Source organism: Wyeomyia smithii, chromosome 3 (assembly GCF_029784165.1).
Source record: "Wyeomyia smithii strain HCP4-BCI-WySm-NY-G18 chromosome 3, ASM2978416v1, whole genome shotgun sequence".
Classification (NCBI taxonomy): Eukaryota; Metazoa; Arthropoda; class Insecta; order Diptera; family Culicidae; genus Wyeomyia; species Wyeomyia smithii.
The window spans coordinates 4,637,559-4,650,118 of record NC_073696.1 but is presented as its reverse complement, the minus strand read 5'-3'; the positions used below and the strand labels follow the sequence as shown (position 1 = coordinate 4,650,118).

Sequence of the window (12,560 nt, the reverse complement as noted above, 5' to 3'; positions counted from 1 at the left end):
ATTTAAGTTAAAAAGGGTATTAGTCATAATAAGATTGGCAGCGGCTTTCTAACTAGCGATTTTAGTTACAATCCTAAGGATTAAAGAAAAACTAGGAACTGTTGAGTTAGTTATTGGTTAGTCTAGCCTTAAAAATCCCAGTTAGCATATCACGAAAGGTAAAATCATCAAACAGGTTTCATACTTACTCTTGGTTTCATAAGAAGTGATGAAGTGATTGATATACAATAGTAACACAGCATCAGTACAACCGGATTGAAATAATAATCTGACCCTAGATCGCTATCGAAGTTCACGTAACGGATGTCAGTCAAATTGTCACAGGACGAGCTCAAGATAGGCGTTAGAGCGAAAATCCGCGCCAGCGTTTCGTTCGCCGGTAGAAGCTGCTGAGGCCACGGGTTCTGGTAGGCCAGAAAACCAGTGATGTGTATAAATAAAAACACTAGTGTTATCCTTAAAACTATTCCAAATGCTCTGTAAAAAAGAAGTCTCAAAATATACAATGAAATATTACATTTTAAAGAGTTACCTATTCAATTCTTTGTAGCATGCCCACCAAGTGGCGGATCCCAAAAAAATTACAAAATAGATCCCACTGGGGACGGACGGTTGCAAAACGGCTGCCAGGCAGAGCATTGCCACGCTGAGCAGGACGCCAAACTTTGTGAGGAAGGCCAGCTTTTCCCGACTGACTGGATTAGAATCGTATCGCAAGGACTGCATCTCGGGTGCTTCCAGCGAGCTAGGACTAGCCGGCCCCTGCCCTGATCCGATATTTTCGGCTGACAGTTTCCGGAGTATCACAAACACAATCACCGCCGTGAAGCTCATAATTATCTCTGGAGAGATCCAGTAGACGACCATCGACGCATCGAGATCCCCGAACTTCACCAGCCCGATGTGTCGCAGCAGCATTTCCAGAAACTGACATGATTCGATCAGCTCGTAGCCTAGCACTATAAACACTATCTGAAAGGTGATCTGCCCTACTAGAAGCAAAATGCTGAGTGCGATGTATATCTTAAAATAGATCCCGGTGGAACCTGAAAGTGAAAGTAAACAGCCAGTAGTAAATCTTCCTGAATACATACATAGAAGGGGATAACAAATGTGTTTACCTTTTATACTTCTTGGCGTTGCTACTGGCACAAACGGTAGAAAAAGGAGGAAGAACAAATACGGAAGTGATAGTCCTACCGGCCTCATCAGGCAACCTAGAATGAAAAAAATCGTCAATAAACTGGTTGAAAATCTATATAATGACGGCAATCTCAAGCGAGTTTATACGATTTCTTAATGTATTTGATATAAAATTGATGTTTTGCGATATTTTTTTTTAAAAGGCAAGCTTTTCCAGCAAGAACGAGAAAGACATGACTACAGATTTAGAAACGAAAATAATGGTATAGATGCAGGAAAAAATGAGAATGAAACGCGACACCGTCGCCCAGAGCATATATCTTCTGAAACTCGAAAACATTTAAAATTCACATTTTTCAAAAAACTTTTTGTTGACTAAGCGTGAAAAGACATCTTTGAAAATCAACGGAAAATTCACTAGTTGTTCTCTTTAATTTGGATTCTATCTACCCTGCATTCCCTTTTCAATTTTCACCCCCTTAATTTTCACTTCTTGCTTCTGTGTTCTTACCTACCTTTCTGAATTTCCTTCTCGCCGGAATCTTTCCGTTTTCTTTTTTTATGTTTTTTTCTATGTTCTTTGTTTTCTTTTATTTAGTCACTTTTATTTAGTCATTTAGTCATTTCTCTATTTTCTATCCCTCTATATTTCTCTTTTTAGTATGTCCTATTTTTATTATGTCTCTTTCAATTTCATCTTACTCTAACTCTGACATTTCTTCTAACTATGTATTAATCTTATTAGGGTTTCTATTTCTATCTTTTAAAATTAAATTTTTCACTCTCTCTCTCTCCTTTTTTGAAAATGTTTCTTACTTTTTTCTCTCCAATTCCCATCCAACTCCCATTCAATTCAATTTTCTCACACTTTGTTTTTTTATCATTATCATTTTTTTAAATTTTGTTTTCCAATTTCTCTCACTCTCTTTTTCTAATTTGGTTGAGTATAACAGCCACTATTTTTTTTTGTTTTTCTTGATAATTGTTCTTTTTTCGATTACATCCTATTTGATAATCTCACAATTTATTTTTTTTATTATGTTTATTGATCTTTTAAATTTAAATTCTCAATTTCTTTCTTTTTTTCCAATTTCTCTTTTTTTATTATGCATCTCTTGAACTTTCCATTTTGTTAATTTCTACCTTTTAAACTTTATTTTTTTCATTATCATTTTTAAATTTTGTTCTCCGTTTTCTTCAATTTCTGAGTATAACTCCCACCATTTTTTTTTCTTTATAATTGATTTCTTTCCGTTTTCCTCCTATTTGATGATCTCACAATTGATTATTTTTTTCATTATTATTATTGATCTCCTAAGTTTTATTATTCAATTTCTTTCTCTTCTTTTTTTCCTTTCAATTACGCATCCCTCAAATTCTCGCCTTTGTTAGTCTCTACCCTTAAAAGTGTTTTTTGTTTTTATTTTCTTTCGCTGTTATATTCCTTTTTTTTTAAATTCTCTTATTTTCTTACTATTCTGGTTTGATTTTTTCCTTTTCATTCGTTTTTATTGTGCCATTTTTTCTTGTTGATTCTCTTTCAGTTTTGGTTTCTATATCTTCTTTTCGAGTATTTTTTCTAAGTTGTCTCTCTCTCTCCTTTTTTTCTCTCATTTTACTTGATTTGCGATTTCTCTCTCCAATTTCTTTTCTCATACATTATAATCGTTTTTAATCATTATGAATTTTAAAAATTTTATATTTCAATCTCTCTTTCTTTTTTTTAAGTTTACCTTCGCTTAATTTTTTGTTCTATATTTTTACGTGTTTTTCTCCCTTCAATTTTTTCCTCTAAAGGATTGCGATTATCACGACGTTTTTTTTTTTGCTCATCATTATATGCATCCCTAAAATTTCCTCTGTGGTTAGTTTTCACGCCCTCAATTTTTCTTTCTCTATTTTTCCTTTGTACGCTTCTTTTCCTCAACAAGTTACTTTTATCATTCCGCGTCGAACACTCGACAGAAACGGACGTGCAAAGTGGTCGTTCTATTACAATCCGGTCCGTGTGTACGAATAGCCAAACAAAAGAGTGTATTATTTGCGCTAAAGGCCAACTAGATTGTGAGTTGTGTCGCTACGTTCTGTACCCGGCTCGCAACTTTGGCTGTATTGGTGCGAAATACCAGGTGCAGTTTTGATCTGTGCACAGTGAATAGATCTTTCTAATTCAAGGCCATCATTTGACAGTCGAGTCGTGTCGCTGTGCTGAGTGATCTCACACCCGGCTCACTGCTGGTGGCTGTATTGGTGCTGCTGTACTGGTGCTGCTGGCTGCTTTGGGTGCAGCTTCGAACGATCGGACAACCACTGCTGGAAGGAAGAAGTAAATAGGTACGTGTTCTTGTCGGCGCTAGTGCACTACATTTAGCGCGATGGATATAGTTCCCTCGCCTCCCGTGCCACCATCCCCGAGCCCCCCTGACCCTGAGCCTTTTGTTACCCCCTCCCCTGTTCATTCTCTAGTCCCCTCTCGCCCCAGGCTTTACCCGGACGGATCTCAACAGGGCAGCTATACTGTTTATTTTCGTCCAAAGGCAGGAGTGAATTCAAAGCGATTAAACATACTGCAAATTTCTAAAGACCTGACGAAGGGGTACAAGGCCGTGACCGAAATTTCCAAGGTCCGACCTAACAAGCTCCGTGTCGTGGTCAGTGATCTGACACAGGCCAATGCTATCGCTTGCTCTGAGCTCTTCACACGCGAGTATCGCGTTTACATACCCGCACGAGACGTGGAGATCGACGGTGTCATAACCGATTCGAGTCTGTCTGTCGAGTGTATCCTAAAAAAACGCAACCGGTTGCTTAAAAAATACCGAAACACAGGCGAAGATTTTGGATTGTAAGCAATTGCGGTCCATGTCTCTCGTCGGCGGTAAAAAAGTTTACACTCCGTCGGACTCGTTTCGTGTTACGTTTGCCGGATCTGCACTCCCTAGCCACGTCTCGATCGACCGGGTTCGTCTGCCTGTGCGATTGTATGTACCCCGTGTTATGAATTGCACCAATTGCAAGCAGTTAGGCCACACAGCCGCCTACTGCTGCAATAAGGCACGATGTAGCAAGTGTGGGGAGACTCATGCGGAAGATTATTGCAGTGTTAATGCTGAAAAATGTATTCACTGTGGGGAAAACCAGCATGAGCTCTCCACATGCCCGGTGTACATGCAGCGCAGAGATAAAATCAAGCGGTCACTTAAGGAGCGTTCAAAGCGTTCTTCTGCTGAGATGCTGAAGAAGACCGTGACCACTTCTACCATAACATCGAACCCCTTTGATCTGTTGTCCTCTGATGAAACCGATTCTGACGATTCATCAGCGGGAACATCTTATGCCAATCCTGGGGAGTCTAGGAAGAGGAAAAATGTTTCTTCTCCTAAACTTCCCCGTAAAGGTCCTAAGATTTCCCAAAGTGTAATGAAAAGTACGAACAAACCAAACAGTGCTGCGGAAAAACCGAAGCAAACTCCTCCTGGGCTTGCAAATTTAAAGTCCCAGAAGGAGTTCCCAGCACTGCCAGAAACATCTAAAGCCCCAGTTGTTCCTGTTGCACATCCAGTTGATGAAACAAACTCTGGATTAGTGAAATTTTCTGACATTGTGGACTGGATTTTTGAAAATTTCAATGTACCCGATCCAATTAAAATTTTTACTTACAGCATTCCTCCCAACAGTTAGATCATTTTTGGAGCAGTTGACTGCCCAATGGCCCCTCCTTGCAGCGATTGTATCCTTCGATGCCTAATTCAACTGCGTATATGAAGGATTCTATCTCTGTCTTACAGTGGAATTGTAGAAGTATTTTACCAAAAATTGATTCGTTTAAAGTTTTGATAAATAAAAACAGATGCGATGCATTTTCCCTTTGTGAAACTTGGCTTACTTCAAATATTGATCTCAACTTCCATGATTTTAATATTATTCGCCTTGATCGAGACACCCCATATGGAGGAGTACTTTTAGGGATTAAAAAGTGCTATTCTTTCTATCGTATTAACCTCCCCTCGATTCCAGGCATCGAAGTTGTCGCATGTCAAATGACAATACAAGGTAAAGAGCTTTGTATTGCCTCAATATATATTCCCCCCAGAGCACAGGTTGGGCAACGGCTGCTCTTTGATTTAATAGAACTTCTTCCCTCGCGACGTTTGATTTTGGGAGACTTCAACTCTCATGGCGTGGCTTGCGGTTCCCCTTACAATGACAACCGCTCCTCTTTAATCTATAACCTTTGCGATGACTTCGACATGACTATTTTAAACAACGGCGAAATGACACGTATCCCGAAACCTCCAGCGCGCCCAAGCGCTTTGGATCTATCCTTATGTTCGACGTCGCTACGGTTGGATTGCACATGGAAGGTAATCCTCGATCCTCACGGTAGCGACCATCTGCCTATTCTTATTTCAATTACAAACGGGTCAACTCGCATGCGACCAATTGACATTCCGTATGACCTCACACGGAATGTCGATTGGAAGTTATACGAGGAAATGATTTCAAAAGCGGTCGAGTCGATTCAACATCATCCACCACTTGAAGAATACAACCTCCTCGCGGGCTTGATTTTCGACGCCGCGTTGCAAGCCCAAACGAAGAAATATCCTGGCGTAACAATCAAAGAACGGCCTCCCACTCCGTGGTGGGACCAAGAGTGCTCCGATGTCTACACGCAAAGATCCGACGCGTTTTTGGCCTTCCAGAAGGGAGGTATACCCGACGACTATATACGGTATTCGGAACTTAATACCAAGCTTAAAAGCCTGGCTAAAGCAAAGAAACGCGGATATTGGCGTCGGTTCGTGAACGAGACGTCGAGGGAGACATCGATGAGCACTCTTTGGAACACAGCCCGAAGAATGCGGAATCGCGTAACGGTCAATGAAAGCGAGGAGTCTTCAAGTCGGTGGATATTTGATTTTGCCAGAAAAGTATGTCCGGACTCTGTTCCTGAGCAAAATATTGTTCGTGATGCGTCTCCGGGCCACGACGCGATAGAATCACCTTTTACGATGGCAGAATTTTCAGTTGCCCTCCTGTCCTGTAGCAATAACGCGCCTGGGTTAGATAGAATCAAATTCAACTTGTTGAAGAATCCACCCGGCAATGCTAAGAGGCGCTTGTTGAACTTGTTCAATAAGTTCCTGGAGCAAAACATTGTACCGCAGGATTGGAGGCAAGTGAAGGTGATCGCCATCCAAAAACCAGGGAAACCAGCTTCTGATCACAACTCTTATAGGCCGATTGCAATGCTATCCTGTATCCGTAAATTGATGGAAAAAATGATACTCCGTCGTTTAGACCATTGGGTCGAATCAAATGGTCTACTATCAGATACTCAGATTGGCTTCCGCCGTGCCAAAGGGACGAATGATTGTCTTGCGTTGCTTTCAACAGATATTCAGCTGGCGTATGCTCGCAAAGAACAAATGGCGTCTGCGTTCTTGGACATTAAGGGGGCTTTTGATTCCGTTTCTATTGACATTCTTTCGGGTAAACTTCACCGACAAGGATTTTCTCCAATTTTGAACAATTTTTTGCACAATTTGTTGTCCGAAAAGCACATGCATTTTACGCACGGCGATTTGGCAACTTTTCGCATTAGCTACATGGGTCTTCCCCAGGGCTCATGTTTGAGCCCCCTTCTTTACAACTTTTATGTAAATGACATCGACGAATGTCTGGCAAATTCATGCACGATAAGACAACTTGCAGACGACAGTGTAATCTCTGTTACAGGAGCCAAAGCTGCCGATTTGCAAGGACCATTGCAAGATACCTTGGCCAATTTGTCTGCTTGGGCTATAGCTAGGTATCGAATTCTCTCCGGAGAAGACTGAGATAGTAGTTTTTTCTAGGAAGCATGAACCTGCTCAGCTTCAAACACAATTAATGGGTGAAACGATTTCTCAGGTTTTTGTACACAAATATCTTGGTGTCTGGTTCGACTCTAAAGGCACCTGGGGTTGTCACGTGAGGTATCTGATGAAAAAATGTCAACAAAGAGTGAATTTTCTTCGTACAATAACTGGACAATGGTGGGGAACCCACCCAGGAGACCTTATAAGGCTTTACCAAACAACGATACTGTCTGTTATTGAGTACGGGTGTTTCTGCTTCCGCTCCGCAGCAAACACACATTTGATCAAACTGGAGCTAATACAATATCGTTGTTTGCGTATCGCCTTGGGTTGCATGCAATCGACCCATACGATGAGTTTGGAGATCTTAGCTGGAGTACTACCATTGAAAAACCGCTTCTGGAGCCTGTCTTCTCGTATTCTAATCAAATGTGAGGTCTTGAACCGTCCCGTGATTGAAAATTTTGAAAGGTTAATCGAACTTAATTCTCAAACCCGTTTTATGACATTGAATTTCAATCACATGTCCCAAAATATTAACCCTTCTTCGAATATTCCAAATCGTGTCGACTTATCAAATACTTCTGATTCTACTGTGTTTTTCGATACATCCATGATAGAAGAAACTCGTGGGATCCCGGATCATTTACGCGTGCAGCAGATCCCTAAAATTTTTTCCAATAAATATCGAAACATCAACTGCGACAATATGTACTACACTGACGGATCACTTCTTGATGGGTCCACTGGCTTCGGTATTTTCAATAACAATTTAACCGTCTCCCATAAGCTCGATAATCCTGCTTCTGTTTACGTCGCAGAATTAGCTGCAATTCAGTACACCCTAGGGATTATCGAAAAAATGCCCACGGACCATTATTTGAAAGATGTTAAGCACTCTCCGTATTTCCTGGGGAAAATACGGGAACATCTGAGTGCTTTATCCGAAAAATCTACTCAGATTACCTTAGCGTGGGTCCCTTCTCACTGCTCGATACCGGGTAATGAGAAAGCGGACTCTTTGGCTAAGGTGGGCGCAACGAACGGTGATATTTATGAAAGACCAATTGCCTTTAATGAATTTTTTGCATTTGTACGTCAGAATACGATCAGCAGTTGGCAAAATTCTTGGACCAAGGGGGGACTGGGAAGGTGGTTACATTCCATAATCCCCAAGGTGTCGACGAACCCGTGGTTCAAGGGGTTGGATGTAGGTCGGGATTTCATTTGCGTGATGTCCCGGCTTATGTCCAATCACTATAGATTTAACGCGCATCTCCGTCGTGTTGGGCTCGGGGAGAGTGGTATCTGTGCCTGTGGTGAAGGTTATCACGACATAGAGCACGTTGTTTGGTCATGCCCTGTACACCGTGACGCCAGGTCTAGATTAATAGCTTCCCTGCAGGCCGAAGGTAGGCAGCCGGCTGTTCCTGTTCGTGATGTCTTGGCGAGCCGTGACCTATCCTACATGTCCCTTATATACGTTTTCCTGAAATCCATCCACGCCCCAGTTTAGTCCTATCCCCTTCCGCCTACATCCAACCAAACGACAAGAACACGTTAAGACCCCGGATCCGGAAACAGCAATTAGACCCGCACGATACTCTCAAGGCCCGATGGAAACAACCCAATATGCCAGTCCGTAATATCTTGGCCCAGCAGCGGAACAAATTTAATATGCTGCTTACCTATGGCAATGAAAATCATGAAACAGCAAACCTGTGCTTTTAATGCAAAATATTCTAGCTTTAAGTTAGATTTAGTTTCAGCTCGTAGTCGGCAGCGAGGATAAAAAATTTGCTTTTAGTTATTAAGATACTTTAGAAAGTAAGCAACCAGATATAATTGGCGCCGTTAAACATTGAATTGTATTTGTGCCGTGTCAAATAAACTATAGATGAAGAAAAAAAAAGTTACTTTTATACATTTTATTTTGCACACTGTCATAATTTCTTTCTATGATTATATTTCGTTTTTTTTTTTAATATTTTTTTCTCCAATTTTTTTTCTGTAATTTTCTTTTTCTGACTTATTTTTCCCATCTAATTCCATCCTTTTTTCTCTCTTCATCTGTCTATCTCTCTCTTAGCCTCTCCATTTCTCTCTAATTTTCTTCATCTCTCTCTTTTTCTCTTCATTTCTCTCTCATTTCATTCTCTCTATCTTCATCTTTCTCTCATTTCATTCTCTCTATCTTCATCTCTCTCTCATTTCTCTCTCTTCCTATATACCTCTTCATCTCTCTGTCTTCAACTCTCTTTCTCTCTATCTCTCTTCCTCTATTTGTTTTATCTCTCTTTTTCTCTCTCTTCATTTTTCTCTCTCTCTCTCTCCTCATCTCTCTTTCTCTCTCTTTTACCTCTTTGTTCCTCTCTCTTTCTCTCTTTTTCCCTCTCTCTATTTTTCTCCCTTTCTTTTTCTTTTTCTCGTTTTTTCTCTCTTTCTCTTCATCATTATTACTTTCTTTATCTCTGTATCTCTCTCGTCATCACTTTCTCATCAACTCTCTCTCTCTTTTCAACTCTCTCACTCTCTCTCTCTCTTTCTTATCCTCTCTCTTTTTTAATCTCCTTCTTGCTCTTTTTATCTCTCTCTCTCTCTCTCTCTCTCTTGATCTCTCTCTCTCCAACAAGCTGCTTAAGGACCTAGAAGCTTACTGAAGCGTTAGACTTCTGATTTTTTTTCTTCTGTTTTCTGTTGATGCTGACAGCAGAAAAAATTTACATAAAATCTCAAAACCGTCAAAATCGCGAATCAAATGTGTTACAACAACGTCAAACAGCATTTGGGCGGCACAATCGTAAAAGGTTAAGAACCTTTCAGTCAGTGGATCCACGAAACCTCCAAAGTACAAGTACAGTCACATAATTTGGCTGTCAGTAACACTGGAAAATCATCCTGTACCAAAAAAAATAAAACACGACAATTTGGTTAAAATTTACATTATTTACTTTTTTTTCATTATGAGAAACATGTTCCCGTTGAAAAAATACAACACAATCCGATTTAGGGTTTGTGATTCATCAATGATATTCTGCAAATATCAATCCCGGTAATGAAATAGTTTGAGATAGTTAGAAGCAGATAGCAAACCCTTCAGTTTTACGCAACCCTATGGTCACGAACAGTTGCTCGAAGCATCCAAAGCGTAATAATTAGCGATGCTGCACGTGCCCCATATGTTCAACAGATTTATGATCTTGTTTCACGTCAAAAGACATTCACGCACAAGATGTGATTAATCATTTATCGATTGCAGAACTGGCCACCAGGCAGGCAGGCCGTCAGCAACTGTTTGTGTGTCGCTCGGCGCTCATTCAATTATCAGATGGGCTTGTCTACGGGGACGATGAGCATTCAATGGAACGACGATAGTGCACAGGCCGGCCCTCCATTCATGGTTCTTTCAACCAGTGCGCCCCGCATTCAAGGCGAAGAAAGTGGGAAAAGGTCAGTCGGGCGGTAATCCTTTCCTGGGTTTTTCCCTTACTTGCAGCGAACGAAAATTGCTTCAGCGGAAACAGGTGATAGAGGATAGAACGGTAGTGACATAGATATGCATCAGTAGCGACTGGAACTCGATACTAAAAGCTTTAAACTAATCTTAGTACGGTCTAGCTTAGAAAAATTTCAAAACATTCTAGAGCATATTAGTACACCTCATCAATCGGGATGGAGCGGTAATATGACGAGTCCTAAGACAATGGAAACCAGAAACGACGCGCGCCAGCACCGGGAAGCTAAAATCACTGCCACGTTGGAAAGGATAACAAAGTGAATAAATAAACCACGTGAAACCGTCCATTATGTAAGGAAAAACAAGGTAGGAAAGGTAACGCGTGGTGCCTCCGACGGCTGGTTATATTGTCGACTTTTATTTTATTTGCTACGATTATTTCACACCGACCGGCCGACGACGGCGTGTCACGATCTATTTCCCACGCACACCGTCGGGTTTGCTGAGCTTTGCTGTCCGCCGTTCCTGTCTTTTTGTCTTCCCGGTTAAGCATAAATGGCTATCCTTCATAGCAGAGGGAAGAAACGGATGCTACATAACAATTCCATCAAATATTTGTGATTGGGGAGACCTAGCCTTACCGTTGTCTTACCGTGACGATGGTTATGTTTTTTTTTTTTTTTTTTTGTAAGCCGAGTTCCTATAGCTCAGCTGACCTATTTTTCTTTCTTTCGCTACCATAATTGGTCTATAAACTCAACAAAATAAACATTTCGCTTAACCCTCCATTAATACTCACATATTGCCAGAATCAGCGGTAGTACCAATCGCTGGATCACCAAACAGGCGAAGTAGTTGGCCATTTTGGGGGCGATGTCCAGCCTCACTGTACTTCTGTAAGGAAAAAAACGAGAGCCAAAGAGAAACATAATTTAATTAGACGGTCGCGTATAACATGTACTTATTTATAGTAACGACAGCTTTTTACACCTTAACTACATACTCGCATATAAGCGACAGCTAGGTGAAAAATAATACCAGTTTGCGAGGCGAGAGAGAGAGAGAGAGAGAGAGAGAGAGAAAGTAAAATGGGTTGTCCTCGCGTCCAGCAAACTCGGCGATTAGGTTTTAATTAATTAATGCACACTAAGGTGCCCATTTATAATAACAGGTATGATGAACACTCCACATAATTATCATGAATGCGCAAACGACCTTCCCTATAACAAGAACAGTAGCAAAAAAACTCTTGACACTCGTGACGGTGATAAATGCGAATATGAAGGCTTGGTCAAGCAGACCAATGGTTGACGTACTACAATTGGGGTAACATTTTAACGTACAAGACTATGACATGATTAATATTTTGACAAATTTTGCTGCACGGAAATTCATAACGTATACTCACTAACAATATTATGCACAGGTTTACAATTATACAACCTTTGGAAAAAATATAGCTTTCTAGTTTCTAGAAACGATAATCGATTTAATATTCAAAGTAAAATAATGATGATAAAGTTTGCATGATGATTTCAGCGTTTTTTGGCAAAGTTATATACTTTCCCGCAACTATTCTTCTCCTGTACTTACAAGTAATCAACAATGGTTATGTCCTGAAAACAGAGGGCATTACTTGCTTGGCTGAGCGTTGGTCTTTAGGCTAGATTAGTCAACTTTCGTGGCTTTCCAACTACCGCACCGATTACCCACTGTTTGATGAATACATCGTGATTCTTTTCTAATACTGTTTACTTCAGTCATTTAGAACTCAAAAACCTGATATCAAATCAAAGTTAATATAAATAATATTCAGAAAAGTTATAATCAGTAATTCGGAAAAATATAGTCTGAAAATATTTCACAAAATATGACACAATGTAAAATTTGAAATAAAAATTCCGCCCATAACGAAAAGTTAAAAAACTGGATTGTAAATTTTACAAAGTGCACCGTAAAAAAGATACACTTTATTTATGCCACATAATTAAAACAGATCAATATTTTTTAGTGTTATGACTATGCATAAATTATGATCCATTTTTCTTGCCGACCGACCTGGATTTCGCCGGATACGTTCTTTAACCACTTTGATA

The 12,560-nt window shown here is 40.3% G+C and overlaps 1 protein-coding gene across 2 annotated transcripts in view; it reads right to left on the bottom strand.

Annotated features, from left to right (window-relative positions):
- Window positions 1–12,560, bottom strand: part of LOC129732843 (piezo-type mechanosensitive ion channel component) — a 77,148-nt gene that overhangs the window by 35,300 nt on the left and 29,288 nt on the right. For both annotated transcript variants that reach the window (XM_055694168.1, XM_055694170.1), the window contains exons 3-6: window positions 11,264–11,358; window positions 1,122–1,217; window positions 533–1,046; window positions 189–477 (exon numbers count right to left, since the gene is read on the bottom strand). In XM_055694168.1, the coding sequence (XP_055550143.1) occupies window positions 189–477; window positions 533–1,046; window positions 1,122–1,217; window positions 11,264–11,327 (963 nt within the window). In that variant the 5' untranslated portion in view covers window positions 11,328–11,358. The remainder of the gene's footprint in view (window positions 1–188; window positions 478–532; window positions 1,047–1,121; window positions 1,218–11,263; window positions 11,359–12,560) is intronic.